The 22,628-nt window shown below is 42.1% G+C and overlaps 1 protein-coding gene across 2 annotated transcripts in view; it reads right to left on the minus strand.

Annotated features, from left to right (window-relative positions):
* LOC310987493 (uncharacterized protein) overlaps positions 1 to 22,628 on the minus strand; it is a 102,986-nt gene that overhangs the window by 22,745 nt on the left and 57,613 nt on the right. Inside the window, exons 12-24 of one of the 2 annotated variants that reach the window (XM_083973775.1) lie at positions 16,613 to 16,685; positions 14,196 to 14,299; positions 11,355 to 11,523; positions 10,927 to 11,104; positions 9,970 to 10,029; positions 7,752 to 7,811; positions 7,464 to 7,641; positions 5,914 to 6,022; positions 5,670 to 5,795; positions 3,395 to 3,437; positions 3,085 to 3,196; positions 1,545 to 1,701; positions 126 to 193 (exon numbers count right to left, since the gene is read on the minus strand). In XM_083973775.1, coding sequence (XP_083829901.1) covers positions 126 to 193; positions 1,545 to 1,701; positions 3,085 to 3,196; positions 3,395 to 3,437; positions 5,670 to 5,795; positions 5,914 to 6,022; positions 7,464 to 7,641; positions 7,752 to 7,811; positions 9,970 to 10,029; positions 10,927 to 11,104; positions 11,355 to 11,523; positions 14,196 to 14,299; positions 16,613 to 16,685 — 1,437 coding nt within the window. The remainder of the gene's footprint in view (positions 1 to 125; positions 194 to 1,544; positions 1,702 to 3,084; positions 3,197 to 3,394; positions 3,438 to 5,669; positions 5,796 to 5,913; positions 6,023 to 7,463; positions 7,642 to 7,751; positions 7,812 to 9,969; positions 10,030 to 10,926; positions 11,105 to 11,354; positions 11,524 to 14,195; positions 14,300 to 16,612; positions 16,686 to 22,628) is intronic. The other variant, XM_083973776.1, reaches the window with a different exon arrangement.

Here is a 22,628-nt window from a genome sequence, read left to right on the forward strand (position 1 = left end):
AAGTATTAAGAATATTGTTAAGGGGTCAGATGTGAGCTGTCAACATTTTGTGAGTCATAAGTTAAAACAAGATGTGATCCACTGCTGTAGGAAACTGTGACCTGCTGGTGTGTGATCAGACCTACCTTTACTTTGCTTTTAGTGCAAACAGACACACTCTCCCTGCAGCTCTTATGGATGTAAACTCCACAGTCTGTAAACAACACAACAGCAACAACCATTATAAACATGTTCATCTCAAGTGTAAACCAATTCCTCATTGCCGGAGTGAAATAGATTACAAAGCAGTGATAAACACACAAATACACAAATACACTCATACGCCAACGTCGTTCTCCTCAAATCTACAAGTTCCTGTTGGTTTGACTCGTTTCATCTAAAGCTCTGTGTGACACAGGCTCTCTGACAGAAATTAAATGTCTACTTTTTGCAGATGATCCAAAATCACTTCCTCCATCTACTGAAGTAGAGAAACATATAACTAAAACATATCTGGGACAAAATGTTAACCTCTACAGGAAATGTATGATCTCAGAGCCAAGTGAAGAAGAAAAGGCCTCAAAAAATGGCTCAAACACCCAGGGACAACCCTCATACTTCAACATGAAAGACATGAAAGAGAGAGAGTCATTTAACCACATTCTGGGCAAAATTCCCACAATACAGAAAAGAGCGTCAGCCAGCTGAGGAGCAGTGATGTTTAGGTGAACATAGACCAGTGGACAAAGTACAAACAAAGACTTTCAAAGCAGTGAAGGGATCAGCCATCAACAGGTGAGACTTGTTGACTTGTACTGCCACACTGAGCACAGACTGTCCCACCTAATTAAAGGGACAACGAGGAGTTTTCTCCAGCGGCAGAACGAAAAATTCCGCGACAATAAAAAAAGTCTCATATTAATGTGGATGAATCTACGTTACCCACACTTGTTAATGGGCCCATTTTCGATAAATATATGGTTTTGTCTCTATCGTTATTTTGTTATTATTAGTGGTGGTGGAAATGCTGGGCGAGCCGACCAGCGTTTCTTTACTTTCGGTTTCGTGGCGAGTCATGAGAATAAGGCCGCCGAATCACCGTTTATGGTCGGAACTACGACGGTATGTGATCGTCTTCGAACCTCTGACTTTAATTCTTGATGAATGAAAACATGAGTCTGTCTTGCGCCGGTCAAAGAATTTCACGGTGCGCGGAGGCTCATAAATGTAGTGTGAAAACACTTCGCTTTTCCAAAACTCCTCGTTGTCCCTTTAATCATTATTAATAATCCTAGAACCAGGAGAGGAGAAGGATTCACTGAGCAGCAGCAGCAGATTATGAGTTTATTTCTTCAATAATTGCTCCAATAAGTAAATAAATGTGTTAAACTGAGCATCATTATAAACTGTAATGAGACAAATACATCACAGGGAAACTACTTCAGACTTCAAGAGGAAGGAAGGAAGGAAGGAAGGAAGGAAGGAAGGAAGGAAGGAAGGAAGGAAGGAAGAGAAATGGACAGACAAAAGAAAGATGGAGAGGTGGAGTTGTGAGTGAGTCTTACTGTTGCAGAGCAGAGTGTCCTTGTTGTGCAGAGTTCTTGTGCAGTGCTGACAGGAGGTGGGTGGAGACTGACTGACCAGGATGAAGACATGACTGTTTGCACTCTTCTTTTCTCTGTCTTTACTCTCTCGTTCCTTCTCTCCTCTTCGGTCCTTCTCCTGAAAACCATATTGTTGTTAGTATTAGAGAACTCGGAGACATCGAGTGCCACTCCTGTCAGCTAACAGGAACCAGAGGCTGCAGACAGACAGACAGAGGCCTCCCCCAGATGTTCCCACTGGGTTTATTAGATCTGTCCGTCCTTCCCCATCACCTGATCCAACTCAGTTGACACCTTTGCCCCCACTTCACCTGAGGGTCCAAAGCGTAAATCCACAGGTTCGATGGTGCAACCACGAAGTCTATGATGCTGTGGTACCAACTACACTTACATGTATGAGCTACTTCAAACATTGTGTTTGTTATGGTCAAACTACGACCATCACATAAGTCCAGTAGTGAAGAACCACTCAGGTTCGGATCACAGAGACTGTTCCTCTCAACCATGACCCTCCAGATTTCTCCACACAGGCGCTAAAGGGATAGTTCGCCCAAAATTAAAATTTCACTCATTATCTACTCACCCTCATGTCAACTAAGAGCTGTGAGAAGTTTCAGAGTCCTCAGTGGCTTCTCTGAGTTACGGGGCGGTCCGCGCAGCAGTATTTGTCCATATAATGGTTGTGAATGGATACCAACTTTCTTGGTCCAAAAAGACACACCAAAAAACATCCAAATACCTCCATAGTGCTCGTCTGTAATGTCTCTCTTGTATTGAAGCCCCAACATGAGAAATTGTTCAGAAAAAATGAAATAAGTCTATATTTTAAGCTTGTTTGTAGCGGAAGCTCCCAGTGTCTCGGTTCACTGCTCTTCCTGCCGGCGGAACAATTTCTCATGTCGGGGCTTCAATACAAGAGGGACATTACAGACGAGCAGTATGGAGGTATTTGGATGTTTTTTGGTGTGTCTTTTTGGACGAAGAAAGTTGGTATCCATTGACAACCATTATATGGACAAATACTGCTGCATGGACCCCCCCGTAACTCAGAGAAGGCACGGAGGACTCAGAAACTTCTCACAGCTCTTAGTCGACATGAGGGTGAGTAGATAATGAGTGAAATTTGAATTTGGGGTGAACTACCCCTTTAAAGTTCTGCAGGTGATAACACACTGATGTTCAGAGAAACCTGCTTCAACCTGTCACAGTGTCTTGTGGATAAAACATCGACAGAGACAGAGAAAACTTCTTCTTTGACTGTATTTGACATAACTGTATAGCCCCCCCCCCCCCCCTGTCTATCTGTTACTGTATATCTGTATGAGCCCTGGTGGTCACACATGAGGACCAATCACAGCCATGTGTGCTGCCATGTCATAGAGACTCCCTAACATTTCCTAACATATAAGTCTCAAAAACAGAGACAAAAATTATTTCAGGATGTTACTTCCGGGGTCACTGTGGATTATCTGCTTCAAACTGAAGGTTTGTCATTTCTCACCTTGCATTTCTTGCTCATCTTACTGCGGAGGTAGCTGAATGTCCGGCTGATCTTGGCTCCTCCTTTCACCTCAGCTTCACTCCGCAGGGGGCTGGGATCCTCCTCTGAAATACTGACACACACACACACACATCCATGTTATCTGATCTGATCTGAACTCAGTGCCTTCTAAAACCCATACTTAGCTGCACTGTATTGAAACTAAAATCCATGCATTAGATCACAGCTTGTCTACACCGTGATCCACAGATGGATTGTAAACCAATAGCTAATATTATAGTGAATGATCTTGATCGGTTTCTCTTCTTACCTGTATTCCAGTGAGCCAGAGTTACTGGAGAATGAGCTGCCCCCTACAGGAAGCAGAGAGGACACTGTTATCTGATCAGTAGCTGCTACGCTGCAGGTCAGAGTCTCTAAGGACACGGCGCTGAAAACTACATCAGGACCCAAGATGACAAGACGTGACTAAACAACACAGAGACTGGTAGGTTATCACCTGCTGTCACAACAGCGCAGCAGACATCAGAGAGACAACTCTAATCCTGACTGAGTACAAAACATTCACATAAGCAGCACTGAATTACACCTCAGCAGTACAGGTAGTAAGACAGTTAAAGCAGCCATGCTGTCCGTCCACTTCCTGGTACAAAATAGTTTTCATTGTTTTAAAACTCAGCTACAACCTTCAATGAGAATTTCTGATTTTTCTGACCACCTTTGATGAGGGTCTGGTTTATCTGCTAATAGTAGAGTATGAAATTGTAAAACATTATAGTTCCTATTAGGTGATATACTGACTATTGATAAATATGATTACATAGATGTGTTTATGCAGAGATTGTGATAAAATATATAAAGTTTGGACAATGTGTCTCAGAGATAAAGCATTTGTAATTTTTCACTGCCCACAACACTATGGCCAGGTTCTACAATGAAAACTTCAAAAGTTTATTGTTGTATGATGTCCTTGATTCACAAAATAGCAAATTAAATCCCAAATGGTGACGAACTACTACTACTACTGGATGCTTTTTTTGGCAAGTGCCTGAAGATTTTTGTGCATGTAGGTCAAACCAAGGGGGGAGGAAATGTTCTGTGATGCTATAGAGCCATCCTGCCTTGCAAAATGTGGGACCATATAAAATATTCAGTGTACAACGTTTACAGAGTTGTTAAGCATCACAGAGCCACCAAAAAGGCTATTTATCTTACATACAGAAGGATAAGGGAAATAGAGGAGCAGTAGGATTTCAACAGAACTTAAACTAATCAACTGGTTCAGTGAACAGATGCATTCATCTTCATCCTGAGGGTTTGTGCCAGTGTAACGGCAGAGATGAATTTACTTCCTTCAAGGCAATAAACTTGATGAAGCCCATGACATACAGGTGAAAGCAAGTAAAAAAAAGAAAGCAAGTAAGCAGAAACTACTGTTTCCGAGGTCAAGGACAGAACCTGCTTTCTTTGTGGGGCGAGACCAAAGTTTGCAGAACAAGAACCGGCCTGGAACACTCAGACTGGATTCAACAGACAAGTTTTCACCATTGTCCAATAATTTGATCTGACAGCAGAAACACTGTGTTCATGCATGTTGTGAGCTTGCTTGTACTGTATGTGATGGTTAATTTAGCGTCCTGCTGGATGACATCACATGGTGTTGCAGTCCTGATCAATGAGCCCGTCATCTCTCATAGTCTAGCAGCAAGTACTCAAAAAAGGCTTTAGTGACCATTCTTAATTTATAAGAATTACCTAATTTGGCTGTTTTTAGAGAAGAGGTTGGTCAAAAGAAATCTTATTTACAATAAAACTGTACTAGATATCTCCATACAACCACTGGGTATTGTTCAACAACATCCTAGGGAATACAATAATAGTGTATTTGAAAGGAATTTATGATTTTATGTTAAATAAGAGAAAAGTTAAGGGTCCCCCTTTCCCATTATCACAAAAATGCAATTTCTGCCTAAATTACAACTATGTTTTCAGGTTCATTTTTCATGATTTTTTAAAAGTGAATTCATTTCTGACTGACTGGTGATGTAGGACAGACACCTGGTTCATAGCTCAGCAGATATGAATGGGAAAAGAGTGAGCATTCTCAAGTGATGGGCTTTTTTGTCATCTTACCATTAGGCGGACTGGCCTAATTTGTCTGTTTTACAGAGATTGGGGTAGTTCTACCCCCAAAAACAAATTTTGCCCCAAAATAAAAGTTCACAACATTCCATTTAATGAATAGGAGACCCTAAAGATAAAAAAAAACATAGTTGTGTTTTGTTCTACCTCGGGTAGGGGTACCTCAAAATCTGAGGGCCCTTCCTGCTAGTCTATCAGTTAAGTGAGCTGTATTATGAGTCAGCAACATGAAGCAGAGGCACAGGTCAGAGGTGGCTACAGTGTTTTTAAGGCTGGACACAGATCAGTTACTGTAGCAGCAGGTTAGTCCAGCATCAGTGAACAGGTGACGTCTTTTCTCTTCCTGGTTCTGCTGCTCCGTGTCAGTTTTAGTCAACGTGTGGTGTCTGTAGGGCGGTGTTACAGGATCCACGCCGACAGGGGGAAACACTCATCATACTTACTCTCTCCCTCCTCTTCCTCACCACTGGAGGTCGAGTCGAGAGAAAAGCAGCGTCTATTTTTGGGCTGGAGCGTAGAGATACTGAGGGAGAAGCTGATTCGCGGCTTTGACGGAGGAAATCCTCTCGCTAACATGCGTGGACGTGGTGAGGATGGACAGATGGAAAGAAATTCAACAACTTCAAAAGAATACATGACAGGATGAAGAGAAGCAAAAAAAAAACCAAAAAACACACACAAACTCACCATCTACATCACGGTGGCTGATGGCGACCATGGAGATGGATTTGGTGAGGGTTTGGTGATGGAACATGACGGGACAGCTGGTTGTCATGGACAGTACCTGATGTGATGTCTACAAACACATGGAGGGAGTAGAACCAATCAATAATGGGAGATGAGCAGATGTTTGGAAGTTTAACAGAACCAGGATGTGCTTGTTTCCTTTCAGAATAAAAGCCTCCACACAACGGGGCTTTTTATACGTCGATGAGTCAGAATCTGTGATCAAGTGTCCTTCAGTCTGAGCTGATCATTCACCTGGCTAGATGAAGTAGAACTTAGCTGTGTATGCTCCCCTTTCTGTGGAGACATGACATTCATGTTCTGCTTGTGTCTGTGTGGCTTTTTGCTACAGTTTCCAGTTCAAAAACATGCAAGGTGAGAATGTGAGTGTGACTGGTTTTCATTGGGCTACAGAGCCTCAGTCTAGCGCTGCTCTGTCTGTTGTGAAATAACTATATACAATGTGTACATGTGTAATGTATGATGTAGCATTTAGACTCAATGACAGACTCTGTCATCTCATCCCAATTTCTCTACCCACTCACGAATACAACACGAGAGGGAAACAACTTATAAAGGGAAAGAAACGGAAACTGAAATGTACTAGTCTTAGTGTGACCGTTAAAGGACCACAGACTTGGAACGAGGTTGAGAGCACGATAAAATAGTCTACATCTCTGTCTACTTTTTAAAAGAGATTAAAACAAAAACTGCTGTCGAAATATGTTTAATTCAAGCTTCAAAAACAAAACACTATAACTTTAGTTTCATTTCAGTCATCTTGTTTTTTGTTGTTAGAAGCCAAAATATAAGAAAATTTTAATTTGATTAACCACCTAGCTCTACAGCAGCCTTTGTCAAAGATACAAATTAGCACAGTGTTTTTCAACCTTTGGGTCGGGACCCCATGTGGGGTCGCCTGAAATGTCTAGTAATTGATAATAAAATTATACATTATATTGATACAAATATTTAAGTTTAAGTTTAATAACTAATTATTATTCTTTGTCAAATTATAATTATAAACACCACACAATTATGTGGAAATAATATATATATATATATATATTTTACACGCTGGAAGGCCAAACGGGAGACAAAGATGGACATCTTTTGCTTCCATTGTAAACACAAACAGGCACCTGTGCGTATGTATGTAGGTACGAATGTGGATGAGTTTGTATTGTTGTATTGTTGTGGATGAGCTTGTATTATTCTTGGTGGACTGCTGAACAGAATTGCCCTCTGGGATTAATAAAGTTGATCAAATCAAATCAAATCAAATCAATCTTAAACAACTGTATTCTACTGTATACTTTCACTTTCTCGAATATAAATCGTGTTCAAAATTAATCATGTTCAAATAAATATAAAAATATCTGAGCTGGTGCATCTTGATTGACAGGGTTGCCAGAGATTTGTGATGTCAAAATGATCCAAAAAAGGTTGGGAACCACTAAATTAGCAGAATGTTAACATGAGCCTCCACAAACACACACACAGACACACACCTGGCTGTCGATGCTGCTGCCGTCTCCTTCCTGCTCCTCCTCGGTCAGGGAGACCAGCGACCCCCTCTCCTGGTCCCCCAGACGGAAACCTCGGCTTTCGGTCCCCTCCTCCTGGTCCAGACGGGGACACGGGGTCTGGACCCCTCCCTGCTCCACCTCCAGACCCTCCAGGCTGTAGCTGCGTTTCAAACACACACACACAGAGCTGACTTCCTCATGTTGTGATGCTGAGACCACCAGACCCCAGGCCTCTTTACCCTCCGACCAGACCACCCCCCACCTCTTTACCTTCTGTTGTCTATTTGCTGCTGATGAGGACGATGAAGGTTGGATGGACACCAGCTCATACTGGAGAGATGAAGAATGGATGATAGAAGACAGAGAGAAGAGAAGAGGGATGGGTTAATGATCATGATGATGTGATGGTGGTGAGCTGCGTTATGGAGGGAGGAGTGCGTTCTGATTTGACACCAAACTTCACCGGTGAGTGATTCATGGGCAGATGAAATGGATGATGGGAAAGACGGAGGAGGACACTGGTGTGATACTCCTGTCAGCAGACTGAGGCTGAGGCGATGATGATGTCTACTATACAGCTGCAGAAAGCTACAGACTATTACTTCTTACTTCTACTTCTATTTATAGTGTTTCACTTTGATTAATAGTTGCCCTGTCAAACTAAATACAACAGAAGACACAGCTAAAAAAATAAATAGGCAAGCTATTTATCTGATCTTCATATAAACACATATCACAGAGGTGTGTGTGTGTGTGTGTGGTGCTCCAGCTGGTTTATAAAGGAGGACGAGGAGGAATGTGGTTCTCTCCTGTTCTCATTCAGATCTGTACTGGACCAATCGGTGTTGAGAGAGAGACGTCCACACCGGACCTCAGAGATGAGACGGTCCACAGCTGGACACATGTTTGTCTCCAGCTGCTGATCAGCTCAACACATCACTGAACCGCATTAGAATGAATCAGAGGAGTTTCCATCTCCACCCTCTCTCCGGCCAGACTTTCATTGCATTAATGACTTTTCCATTGGACACCGTATGTATGTGTCTGTGTCTCTTTGTGTGTCTCTGTCTGTGTCCCTGTGTGTGTGTACTTGTACAGCTATACTGTACATGTGAGGACCAGTTGGTGTTTTTAACCATCAGAGTGAGGACATTTTGGGAAAGTGAGGACATTTTGGCCGGTCCTCACTTTCTCAGACCCCTTCCAAGGGCTGTTTGAGGGTTAAAGGGATACACCAAAAAAATTGTTTTCATGTCTTGCCTCACTCCCGAGTCCATGACCAGCAGATAGACACCATCCTTTCGACTGTGCGTGCAGTAACAAGGGAGATACGGGCAGAGCTGGCGCACCGCTAATTAGCTTAGCTCAAACGCTGGAAGTGCATAGGTAGTGTTAGCCTGCCTCCTACCCGAGCCGAAATCAGCAGTCTAAACTCTGTAAATATATCACTTTATCAACATTTCAAACATTTTTAGGCGAGAAAGTAGCCTTTTAGATCAGCAGTGGGTCATTAATTTGTCTAAATACCAGCTGTTTACAATTTTGTTTGGACGAATTTGGCGCTACTCAAGCTAGCCGTTGTGACCAACGCACTTCCGGTTACTTTCACAAAATAAAAACACCCGTTGCCCTTTACATACAGAAAACCATGACGATAGAATGTGTGCTTTTACTTTGAAATAGGAAGCTAACCTACCCTCGATGTAGCTAGCTTGAACCAATATAAACCGTCTTTGCTTGAACCCTCCGTTTTGACCGATCTGGTCCCGTTACAGGCATTTGACTGCTCAAGATGCCTTACCGGAGAGTTTTGTCAGCTCTGAGACGAAGATCGGCCCGCCGGTTTCCGTTTAGAGTTGCTGAAGAGTTTCTCTGATGACTTTAGGTGGAGGCAGGCTAACACTACCTATACACTTCCAGCGTTTGAGCTAAGCTAATTACGGGCGATACGGCTCTATCTCCCTTGTTACTGCACACACAGTCGAAAGGATGGTGTCTATCTGCTTGTCATGGACTTGGGGAGTGAGGCAAGACACGTAAAAAAAAATGTTGGTGTATCCCTTTAAGACTTTATGATAACTAGGTTATTATAAATTAGGTTTAAGTTAGGTTAAGAGTAGGCTATAGTAAAGGTTAGGCATTTGTTTTGGATGGTTGAGGTTAGGGTTAGGGGCTAGGGAAAACATTATGTCAATGAGTGTCCTCACAAAGATAGCCATACAAACGTGTCTGTCTGTGTCTGTGTCTGTGCGTGTGTGAGTGTGTGTATGGACAGTCATGTGAGCAGACTGAGGCCTCAGAGATGACAACATCACTCCAATAAGAACCCAGTAATGACAAACCACTCCCGGACTCTGGTGTGATGCTGTGAACAGTAAAGAGTGAGAGCGTGACCTCACACTGTCTCATCCTCGTCCTGCAGGACAGACGGGATGAGTGGCTCCAACTCACAGCAGTCGGAGAAGAAGAGTGTGTATTAAAGGTGTACCTTCTTCTGTGGAGGAGGGGCTTGGCTCTCTTCACCTCTCCTGATAGGCTCTTCATTGAGCTGGAGGAAGAGACGGACGGACAGTTAGTGGAGCGGGACAGAGGGACAGACAAGGGATCGATGAAAAAGATGAGTGGGACAGATGTGAGGTTCTGACTATGTCACTGTCACTTTCACTGTATATTTAGTTTAAATCATTAAAAGAACATTTTCATTCAAAGTGAGTTAACCATGCAGAAGGGCAAATATTAAGTGCTACATCTATTCAATTGTGCAAAGAGATGACATGAGGGAAGTGGTAGTAAAACATGTAAAAGGAGAGGAGGTGTTCTTGGAAGAGATGAGTCCCTGAACAAAGAGAGGGACAGCCCTGCTGGACGTCCCTGACAGGGTTCAGTAGTTTGTTCCACTATCAGAGAACAACGGTCTGGAATGAGAGTGGCTTGTGAGAGTGTCACTGTACTCCTAAACATCTGTCCACAGCTGTTCACCAAGCAGGCTCAGAGGTCATGAAATTGTTTCCACACCATATTAAAGCAGCATGCCGAGTTTGGTTATCCACCTTTTTCCAAACGTCAAAATGAAGCTGGTTTTACTCTGGAATTGGATGTTTACGTTTCCATGGTTTCAGTAGTCGCATGAAACACATGAATCTTTTTTTTTTTTCATTGAAAATCTGTAAAACGCATGGATCATCACACCAGCTTTTAACAATGGATATCACACATATGGACCTCCATTGTTAAAAACCAGTGTTAGATCCATGCGTTCACCGCAACTATGACAACTAGTGAAACCATGGAAAGGTAAACATGCAATTCCACCGGAAGAGCAAAACCGGCTTACGTTTTTGATGTTCGGAAACTTGTGGATAGTGTGACATGCTCTCGGTTGTCATGACGACCAGCTATTTTCTAAGCCTCGCTCAGAGAGCCTACTGTATAATGATGCTGATACCTGCGCTGTGTGACGTCCACATCAGCAGCGGCGTTGTTCCTGCCCGGCTCCCAGCTGTGACGACGAAACGGAGACAAGGATCGGATGGAGGCTCGAAGGATGGCAGAGGATACCGGATTCTCCGGGAGCTGGTCTTTCTTCTCTTCTTCTTCTCCTCCTCCCTCCGTCTCTCCTCCACCTGGGATTTACAGAACAGAGCATGATGATCTTACAAGCCACAGTTTTAGAGCCAGTGAAGGAGGAATGATGTGTAGATGTCTACTAAAAGATGCACATAGATCTTGCCTAATATATAAATAAATTCACAGCAGGCTTCTAGCAGCGCCCAGACGCAGTAAACAAAGTAACTATTTTAATGACACGCAGGTTTAAAAACAAGTTAAAAATAACTATAATTAGTCATTTCTGTTGTTAACCATGTGCTGTACCTCTGTCCTCGGTTTCTGACTTCCAAGACAGCCTGGAGCTCTGAGGGGCCACTGCATCAGGGGCCCCCCCACTGAGGCCGAGGGCTCCTTCCATCAACGCAGGATCTGAGGAAGAACGGGAGACACAGACCCCTCGGCCCCTGAGTCCAGCGCAGGGAGGAGGGTCCGGCTGGAGAGACAGGAAAGGAAGACATTGATTAGGGTGTGAATGAAAACAGGCAACAGGACAGCATAGGTACAAATGGACAGTAGGGACATGTTCCTATCCATACTGGGATGACAGAATTGCCCCCGCCAATAGTTGAGGAGAACTTAATTTGTGCTATGTTTGCAGTGAAGTCATATTAAATATTTTCTTAAAGAGCAGAGAACTGCAGGCTGAGGTCATGTACAAACAGCCACTGACTGAGCGGCGTGTTATCAGCCTCCTCTGTCAAACGTCAAGCGCTGGGCAAAAAGTCAGTGTTTGAGATGGCTCCCTCTCTGTTGCCTGAACTGCAGAACTTCAGTTTGTTCAGGTCAACTCGTTTTGTACTCTGTAGATATCATGGCAACCAAAGAGAAGGGACATCAGGAGCTTTTTCACCACTCACAGCCTCAGTAACAGGCTCTAAACCAGTCGTCACCAACTGGGAGACTGTCCCTGACGCTCTCAAAAAAATCACAGAAAAATAAGCTGCTCTTTCACACTGACATTAGTAACATGACTGCAACAGTTTTGCCTTCTGATGACATTGTGGTGCTGCATGAGACACAGAGCTACAGTGGGATTTTGTCAGCACACATTTCAGTTCTTTCTGAAAAACTAGTGATAAATGTTGTAACTTGCATGAAGCTTCACTTGATAAACATAACACATGGTAGTTTGTATTTGTATGATCTGCTCACTGCAAGTGGGTTTTTTTCTTCATTGTTTACTATTAACAAATATTTTCCTCGTAGAGATGGGAAACGGGCCACATGCCTTTATTTTTTTGTGATGCACTTAAAGTTATTAAGTTAAGTTATTAACAAGACAGGGACTGTACAGTTATAGCAGTTCTTGGTGACATCAATTTGAAAGCTGGACCAAACTGTTTGATGTAATTCATTTACAGTTAGGCTTGATAAAATGCCTTGATAAAATGCCTCAAATTTAGTTGGAAACTAAACCAACAGCAGCCACAATGATTTACAATGAAACCTGCAGCTACTTAGCATCAACTATGTTTTTTTACTTTGCTAGCTAGCTTCTTTCATCTGTTGACCAGTAGGTTGCAGGAGTAAACTGTGAACTGTGAGGATACAGTATATCAGAGCATGAGTCAAATCTATTTCCAAAAATCCCTTAAAAAAGTCGTTAAACAATTATTTTGTATCCTGGAAACACAGCAGCAGAATAGAGAAGCAAAGCAGGCTTAAAGTGATAGTTCACCCAAAATTCAAATTTCACTCATTATCTACTCACCCTCATGTCAACTAAGAGCTGTGAGAATTTTCAGAGTCCTCCGTGCCTTCTCTGAGTTACAGGGGGGTCCGCGTAGCAGTATTTGTCCATATAATGGATGTCAATGGATACCAACTTTCTTCATCCAAAAAGACACACCAAAAAACATCCAAATACCTCCATACTGCTCGTCTGTAATGTCCCTCTTGTATTGAAGCCCCGACATGAGAAATTGTTCCAAAAAAATTAAATAAGTCTATATTTTAAGCTTGTTTGTAGCGGAAGCTCCCAGTGTCTCAGTTCACTGCTCTTCCTGTGTCAGTGCAAATCTCACGTGATTTGCACTGACCAGCGGAACAATTTCTCATGTCGGGGCTTCAATACAAGAGGGACATTACAGACGAGCAGTATGGAGGTATTTGGATGTTTTTTGGTGTGACTTTTTGGATGAAGAAAGTTGGTATCCATTGACAACCATTATATGGACAAATACTGCTGTGCGGACCCCCCCGTAACTCAGAGAAGGGACGGAGGACTCTGAAAATTCTCACAGCTCTTAGTCGACATGAGGGTGAGTAGATAATGAGTGAAATTTGAATTTTGGGTGAACTATCCCTTTAACTGCTTAACTATCAGCATGTGAACCATATCAACTTCATAAGTAACAATGATGTAAATGTTATGCAAACATCTGCCCAGAGGTGGCCAGAATAAAGTAACAGTTATTGCAGGTTCGAGCGAGGACATGAAATCTTAATAAAGATTAGGAACCCCTCCCCTCTGTTGTTTTGGGTGTGGGGGGGTGGGGAGATCAAACCTACGGCCTTGGACTGAGGGTCATTTCACTGTCCTTGTGGGCTCACAATAACACACAGCCACCTCCACACTCTATTGTTGTCCAACAGTTTTTGTTTCTGAATCCAAGTCCTGGAGTCAGACTGGGAGACTGGAGAAACAACAGCCTGATGTAGTCACATGTGGTCTCTGGAGTTACTCAGTGGAAACCAGTGAGTCACACTGAATGCTCTGTACCACAGAGGAACCTTCACAGCTCTGTGAACAGCTCTCCGCAGGGCTACACCCACACACACACATGAAGAAGCTTTTATAAACATGCGTCTTGCTGATCCTGAATCTGGACTCGGGGGCTGTATATGCATCCCGTCTCTCTCTGTGCGTGGGGACTGTGTGGTCCTCGGCCGCGCATACCCCTCCCTGTTATTCAGAGTTTATGATGCAGTGTCCACGCACAGAGTGGAACAGCCAGTCCACTGGTTTTCCTCTGCTCTCTGCCAAACTGCAGAGTTTCCCAGTCCGTTATGCAACAGTCCCTCCAGAGGTTTTCCCCCTGGTTAAATTTAGAAAAGTGGCAGAACAGTACACCGTGTGTGTGTGTGTGTGTGTGGGTTTAGTACCTTCTTAAAGACGCCCTCATCCAGCTCAGCGTTGACCATCAGAGCATCAGTGTCCCTGTGCGACACACACACAGACACACACTCCTCCGTGTCTGTGTGGACGCCTGAAAGAAAAAGAGATGGCATAGTGATCAGAAAGTGTAAAAAAAAATCCTGTTGTTGTTGAATGATGAAACATCTTGTTCTACGACACAGCTATGTCTGAGAACGTGGCCGATTGCAACGCTGGTTGCAATCCACCGAGGCAGGAAGCTGAGCTCATACCAACCAGACCACAGAGAGCTGGCTGACTGGGAGTCAGCGAGCAGGCTGACTGAACACTATGTCACCTGTTACTTCACTGCCGTGGAGCTGAAACGATGTCACCATTAAACAAAATGAAAAAACCAGGGGTCATCATTTTATCTTTCTTTTTTTTTTTTTTTTTTAAATATAGACCTTTTTTTTTTTTTTTTTTTTTACAGTGTATGCATACCAAGTATACTGACAACTGGTTCCTGAATTTGATTGTGCTGTGTCAGACTGACCAGACACTCTAAGGCTGTAGTCTAATTATGTGGTTCACGCTGATTTAATGTACAGTTGAGGTGATGAAATTATTAGATGAAATTATTAGATTTCTTATTAAATGTAACTTTTTTGTAAGTATTTCCCCAGTGCTGTTAAACAGAGCAAAGATTTTTTCAACACCGCATTTTCAAACATCATAGTTTTACTTGGGATGCTTACATTCATTTACTTTGCACACAAATTATTTCACAAAAACCAAAAACTACCAGGGTCAAAATTATGACTGTGACTGTTCTTCTTTCAGAAATGTCTCATATATGCACATATATTTTTGTATCGCATATCGCACCATATATATAGCATGCGTATACATGAAAACGGCTAATTTTATGTATGTTACATATATTCAAACCTATATTAAAACCTATAGGTTCTTTCTGTGTGGGATTTGATGGCCTTCTGACATGGACTTGGTCTACAGTTCACAGAACACATTTTCTATGGGATTCAAGTCAGGGCTTTGTGCACTGCAGGCCAGTCAACATTCACTTTTTTCATAGGGGTTAGGGCTAATAATTTCGTCCTCAACTGTAAATGTCTCTTTTTGATCAATGAGAGTTGTAGGCGCAACATGCTAACAAGCTATCAGGATAAAATATTACACACTTTGAGGTGAAGATAAATAAAAATGTATCATTTTCAGGTCACTGTCCTTGAAGCCAGATATGAGCCTGTTGCTGCTCCCAGCAGCAGCAGAACAGACTGCCACCATGAGGACGACTGAGGTCTGTGTCTGAGATGACAGGAAGACAGAGACAACGCTGGTCCTGTATTATATGACCTTTACTGGAAGACCACCATGTTTCAGCATCAGGATGAAGCCACAGCTCTGTGCCTACTTAAAATTTATGGTTGGGAGAATTGTCAAATACTTTACATCTGGAGAGACTGAGATTCTACAATGAAGACAGAGGGGATACGTTTGATAAAACATGGGACCCAGTACTGAATTACCTTAAAAATGTGAGCCCATAGACACTGGCTATTGTACAAAACCTTGCAGTGCAAACAAGAGTATGATGAAATATGTCTATTGACCTATTCATTTTACTATTATTTATTTATTTTTCTACTTTTATATTCTATCTATAGTACTCATTTTATGACCATGAAATATCGTTGTGCTTGACGTGCTGTGTTCTTTACTTTTTTCTTTTTTTCTCTCTCTCGCTCTTCTCTTTTTCCTCTACTTATTTTTTCTCTTCATTTTATACGTATTTTATTTTTTCATTTTTCTCTTCATTGAAAATCAATAAACATATTAAAAAAAAGAAAACAAAAGAATGAAGCCACAGAGTCACACTGAGCATGTTTCAGACAGACAGCCCATAAATCCAGCCCCACCCAAGCCAATGTACACTGTCTCTGGGCTGGTCTCAGGTTTATGTAGTGAAGCTACTGTAACTTCCAGCCTGTTTGCCTGTTAAACAACATTTGACTTTCTCCAATATCTTTACTATATTGTAATTGACAGTCAATATAAACTCATGTAGTGCACAAACTACCGTTGTTCACATTGAAAACACTGAATGAGGGAATATGGATCCAACAATACAACACATGAGACTAACTATGGCAAATGTTACTAAGGTAACTGTAGAAAACAGTGACATGAACAGCCTGACCACCTTTTTTTTTTTGCCTTTCACTGCACTGTTTTTTAACCTTGGTTTTAGCTTTGCATGTGACCAATAAATGTATCTATCCATCTATCCATCTATCCATCTATCCATCTATCTATCTATCTATCTATCTATCTATCTATCTATCTAAGTCTGCCCCTGTGCTTCCAAGTTCTCCTGGTTTTCCTCTCACCTGGTGGGTTAACTGTGTTTATGTGGTCTTACCTGTGCATGTGGTTTCCGGGCTGGGCTGAAGATGAGACTGGACAGGGCAGAACACATCGCCCTCTCTCTGGATCTAACAGGAGGAGAGAGAGGAACACAGACTGTGAAGTCAGTCACATGTGCTTCAAGGCCACGTCAGAACAATATCAGATTCTTTATCCAACAACAAAGTTTCTGTGTCTGAAGAACTGATAGAGTTCTCACATCTGTATCAAAACATGACATCATGCACCGGGGCTCACGTGTGACTGTGAAACACACTCCAACTCACACACACACACACACACACACACACACACACACACACACACACACACACACACACACACACACACACACACACACACACACACACACACACACACACACACACACACACACACACACACACACACACACACACACACACACACACATAGTGGGTGTGTGTATCTTATGTGTCCAAGCCATACTGTGAACATATCAACATGTACGACAGGAACCCCCCCCCCCCCACACACACACACACACAGAGATGGACAGAGTACTCGACCCCAGTACTTGAGTAAGAGTACAAATACTACTGGTCAAAATTTACTCCGTTACAAGTAAAAGTAGCTCAGTCGACATGTTACTCCAGTAAGAGTAAAAAAGTACTTGCTTTTAAAGGTACTTAAGTATCCAAAAGTACATGCTTTTAAATTTACTTCAAGTAGGCTAAAAGTAAGAGTAAGAGTAAATTTCTTATTTTTCACATCAATGAATTACTGTAATTTTTTCTAAATCCAATCCAATCCAATCCAATTTTATTTATATAGAACGATTTAAACAAACACAAGGTTTCCAAAGTGATTTACAGCAAGAAAAAATACAAGTAACACAACAGAAGCACAATAATAAAACAAAAAGATAAGGCACAGTAAAATCAAGTAAAAAACAAATAACTAAAATCCTTAAAATAAAATAAATTAAAATACATTTAAATCAACTTCCTACTGGGTGTTAAAAGCCAAGGAGAAGAGGTGGGTCTTAGGTGGGATTTAAAAACAGACAGAGAGGAGGCCTGTCTGATGTGCTGAGGCAGATTATTCCAAAGTTTTGGAGCTGCCACAGCGAAATGAATTTAAGAACCTTTTAACTCTTGTTTCTGAGAATGAACTCTTTGTTCAATAGTATTTTAGAAAAAGAAAAGAAAAGAAAAAAAGAGCAGATCTGAAAGTAACGAGTACTTTTCAGCCTTCCTAGAAATTAACTCGAGTAAAAGTAAAAATATTTGTCTTGGAAATGGATTCAAGTAAGAGTAATAAGTACCAAAGAAATCTAATACTCAAGTAAAGTACAAATCCTCTGGATATGTACTTAAGTACAGTACTCAAGTAAATTTACTCCGTTACTGTCCACCACTACACACACACACACACACACACACACACACACACACAGGTCACAAGTGTACGATTGTTCCGCCCCTGCAGCCAGACACAGCAGGAGCAGTGAGAAGTGAGGGAGGTGTAGGAGGCTTCTCTACAAAACACCTCTCTCTCTCTCACACCTACACAGATGCACACACTATTTACCACATAGAAGCCTCAAATGTGTGTGTGTGTGTGTGTGTGCAATTAAAACGGCTCCACCATGCATGTGTGTGATAATGTTTAATGTGGTGGTGTCAGGACTGAGTGATGAGTGAGGATGGTTCTGTTCTCAGCAGCAGCAAAGCGGACCATCACACCAGCGGATAAAATCATCCGGGACCAGTGGTGGATGATTTTATCTGCTGGTGTGATGATTCCTTTTTAATCTTAAATGTGACAAAAACTAAAGACATATGCATAGATTTTAGAAAAAAATCTAACCCTCCACTCCCAACAGTAATAAAGGGGGAGCTGTCTTTTAATGAAAACACAGACATCGTGTATAAAAAATTGCAGCAGCGACTGCATTTCCTCCGGATGCTTAACCGGTTTGGGGTGTGCAGTAAATTGATGACAATTTTTTAAATCATTCTATGGTGGAATCGGTCCTGACCTTTGCCATCATCTCTTGGTTTGGCAGTCTCAAACTTGGAGACAAAAAGAGGCTTGAACATATCGTCAAAGTAGCCAGTAAAATCATCGGGGTCACATTACCCCATCTGTCCATAATCTCTCACAGGAGGATCATTTCCAAGGCTCAGGACATTATTCAGTGTCCTGACCATCCACTCCACTCTGAGTTCGAGCTCCTTCCCTCCGACAGGAGACTTAGATTGCCAAATGCCAAATCAAACAGACTGAAAAACTCATTCATAACACAAGCCATTATCCAACTAAATTCAAATACTAAACAATTATGATACACTCTTATTTATTTATTTTTACCTCGATTGTATGGAACAGCTCCCAGTTTGCCCTCTGGGGTACTGCCATTCAATGTTGTTCAATGTTATGTAGAGTTTGTGTGGATGTGCTCTATATGTTCGGTGTTTTTTGCCCTTCTGCAACATGAATTTCCCTTTGGGGACAATAAAGTTTAAAGTAAAAGTAAAGTAAAGTAAAGCAGCTTCAGACAGCATCTTCAGCTCATTATTGAACCTTATTAATAATAAGCTGTTCTCTCCTTCCCCTTTTCAAAACTGAACAAGTCTATTTTTAACTGACTGCATTGTACTTTTATCTTTTACACAGTGGTTGTACTTGTAGGCCCGGAGCCTTTCTGGGTGGGGTCTGCATACTCCTCCTGTGTTTGTGTGGGTTTTTCTACTCACACCAACTCTGCTCCAGCACTCACAGCTCTCTGTCACTGATTCAGCTGTTGTTTAAATACTGTTACTTTAGCTTAGCAGTTAGCACTAGCCTGCCTCTCTCTTTTTCTCTTTCCCTCTCGACTCTGTCTGAGAGAGAGAGGAGCAGTGTGTCGTGCCAAGGCAGAAAGCGACCCATGCCCAGTTCAGAGGAGGGTGGAGCTTCAGTAAAACAATTTCAGCTGGAAAAAGAACATGTGGATTCCAACACATCGTGCATCGTGCTTATTGTTTTGGCAGTGACATTTCCAAACCAGCACGGCTCATTTGTATAAAACACCTGTTTATTCTTCTGCAGTCTTCCTGTTTTCCGTCATTGTTCATTCCACGGTTGTTTACTGCAAAGCCAGATCAGTCGGATCACTTCCCTTCATTTCAGCGTCTTTTCGACTGTAATTCAAAGATTTGGTCTGACTTGGTCTTTAAAAACACACTTATTGCAAAATCAAGTTCAGCTGCCATTTTTAACTGTACTTTGTACATCTTATGTTCACTGGACTGGAATTGAAAATCTGTGAATTCTGTGTAATGATTGTATCATTATAGACAGTAAGTGAAAAATAAATGTGACAATCCTTAGAAAAGATGATTACAGTCTGTTTTCATGATTATTCATTGAACTTATCATCTATAAAATGCTGGTCTTACCAAGATGATAATAAACCTGTCATACCAGACTTTAAATATGGTCTGACAAAATGTGTGATACACTCATCTATACTACTGTAAATACATTATCTCCTATCACTGACTGTTTTATGTTGTAAATACTTCAGACCATGAAGAGTGAGAGTAAGCTTCTCCTTCCTTTTCCAAAGTAACAGAGGATACACATTTATTTCAGGCTGGTTTTTTGTATTTTCGTAATAGTGATTTTACTCAGAAAGGATCTTCTCTTACTGTTTTTAATCTGAACCTGTCAGTGACAAACACTGAAGCATTTTAGTCAATGAGCACTAACAACGGTCCAATGTATGCACATGCATGCATGTTGCAGGATGCACACAAAGACTGGCAGACACACACAGGCACATGTATTAGGACTCACACATGCATTGTGCTAATCAAGAACAGACATGCAGACATACACACATTAATTCTCCTTATACTTGACATTGTGACTGCTGCATATCAGTGTCTGTGCTATTAATCATGTGTCAGTCACTGATGTCCATAAATAATGATGTATCAGGCAGCTCTAAGCCTTAAAGGGATAGTTCACCCAAAATTCAAATTCCACTCATTATCTACTCACCCTCATGTGGACTAAAGGGCTGGGAGAAGTTTCAGAGTCCTCCGTGGCTTCTCTGAGTTACAGCGGGGCTCCGTGCAGCACTGCATGTCCATATGACGGTTGAGAACGGAGCTCACTTTTCTTCGTCCAAAAAGACACACCAAAAAACATCCAAATACCTCCATACTGCTCGTCTGTAATGTCCCTCTTGTATTGAAGCCCCAACATGAGAAATTGTTCCGAAAAAAATTAAATAAGTCTATATTTTAAGCTTGTTTGTAGCAGAAGCTCCCAGTGTTGCTCTGCCGGAATCTCGCGCGATTTGCAGAGCCGTGAACTGGGTGTCAATGCAAATCACGCGAGATTTGGACGGACCAGGAAGAGCAGTGCTGGGAGCTTCCGCTACAAACAACCTTAAAATATAGACTTATTTAATTTTTTTTGGAACAATTTCTCATGTTGGGGCTTCAATACAAGAGGGACATTACAGACGAGCAGTATGGAGGTATTTGGATGTTTTTTGGTGTGTCTTTTTGGACGAAGAAAAGTGAGCTCTGTTCACAACCGTCATATGGACATGCAGTGCTGCACGGAGCCCCGCTGTAACTCAGAGAAGCCACGGAGGACTCTGACAATTCTCCCAGCCCTTAGTTGACATGAGGGTGAGTAGATAATGAGATTTGAATTTTGGGTGAACTATCCCTTTAAGGCCCTCTCACTGAGGAAGGATCAATACAGTCTCACCACAGGTTTACAGGTTTACTCCAGTGGGACTCTCTGAGTGCAACTACATTTTGCAAACACAGTTTTTTATGGGCAAATGATAATGAAGCTGATCAAATATAAATTCATTCTGCACTCAATGTGTTACCCACATAGACGCAAGATGCAATCCACAAAAGGCAAAGTCCGCAGGAGGAACAACAGGAACTCTGATCCTGATTATAAATGAATAGAAAACAGCTGATGTGAAGATGTGCGTGTTAGATCTTAGCAGCTCGACCCCACTGGTCTTCTGTGTAGCTCCTGTAGGTTGAGCCGTCAGAGTGACCTCATATCTAATAGTGTGATTGTTAATCAGTGGAGACAACATCTTCTTTGTCCACTCGTCCACTTGTCTCAATGGATCTGTTGTCCCGGCCCCATGTTCCTGCTCTGTCTATTATCAACATCCTGCAGACAAGAGAGCTGTGCACAAAGAGCGACTCTCCAACAGGCAGCGGACAACAGGCGGCATTTTTCAGTCTGCAGGCGGGCAGCACATGCTGGACAAGCACAAGCTGTGTGGACATGTGGCCATGTCGCATTTAAATCCTCCATATGGGCATCAATGGAAATGCTTCTGTTCTTATCTGGATATCCAGCTCATCAGAACATGTGCTGTGTTTATTGCATCAAGCATTTCAGAGGATGTTGCTGGTTAGCTTAGATGAAGCTGTGACTTCTGAACACAGAACTACACATCTGTCTCAGGACCCAGCTGAAATGTCCAGGGTGTTTCCTGGCTGATGCTCATTGGCTCTTAACTGAACATGACAGACGAGACGGATGTGAAGTACAGGGTTCCACCATTTTCTGGCTACTGTGTACAGAGGCGGATACAGACTGGAGCAGAGCTGTCAAAGGATCTGACATCGGCCTTCAGTGAATGGAGCAACAAGAAGTGGCTCCTTCTGAACACCTCCAAGACCAAGGAGATGGTCATTAACCTTCAAAGGTCCAGGCCGGCCCACTGTTCAGCCAACCAACATATCGTCGCTGTCGGGCGCAAACCTCCTATGTCCAAAATTCTAATTTTTCAGGAAATGAAAAAAACCTTGTGGTTTTGTAATAATTGGACATAACATCATCAAACTTGGTATTGTGTCTTTACAAATAGTCAGATATTTGAATGTGTCATTACTTTATTAATATTTTACCCAAATCAGGCTCACGTGGAGTTAGGAGGTTTATGACCAACGAAAGAGTGGAGATAGAAGGTTTGTGCCGTCACTGATTATTGACGGACGCATCGGCTATAG

This window comes from Trachurus trachurus, assembly GCF_905171665.1.
Source record: "Trachurus trachurus genome assembly, chromosome: 6".
Taxonomy (NCBI): domain Eukaryota; kingdom Metazoa; phylum Chordata; class Actinopteri; order Carangiformes; family Carangidae; genus Trachurus; species Trachurus trachurus.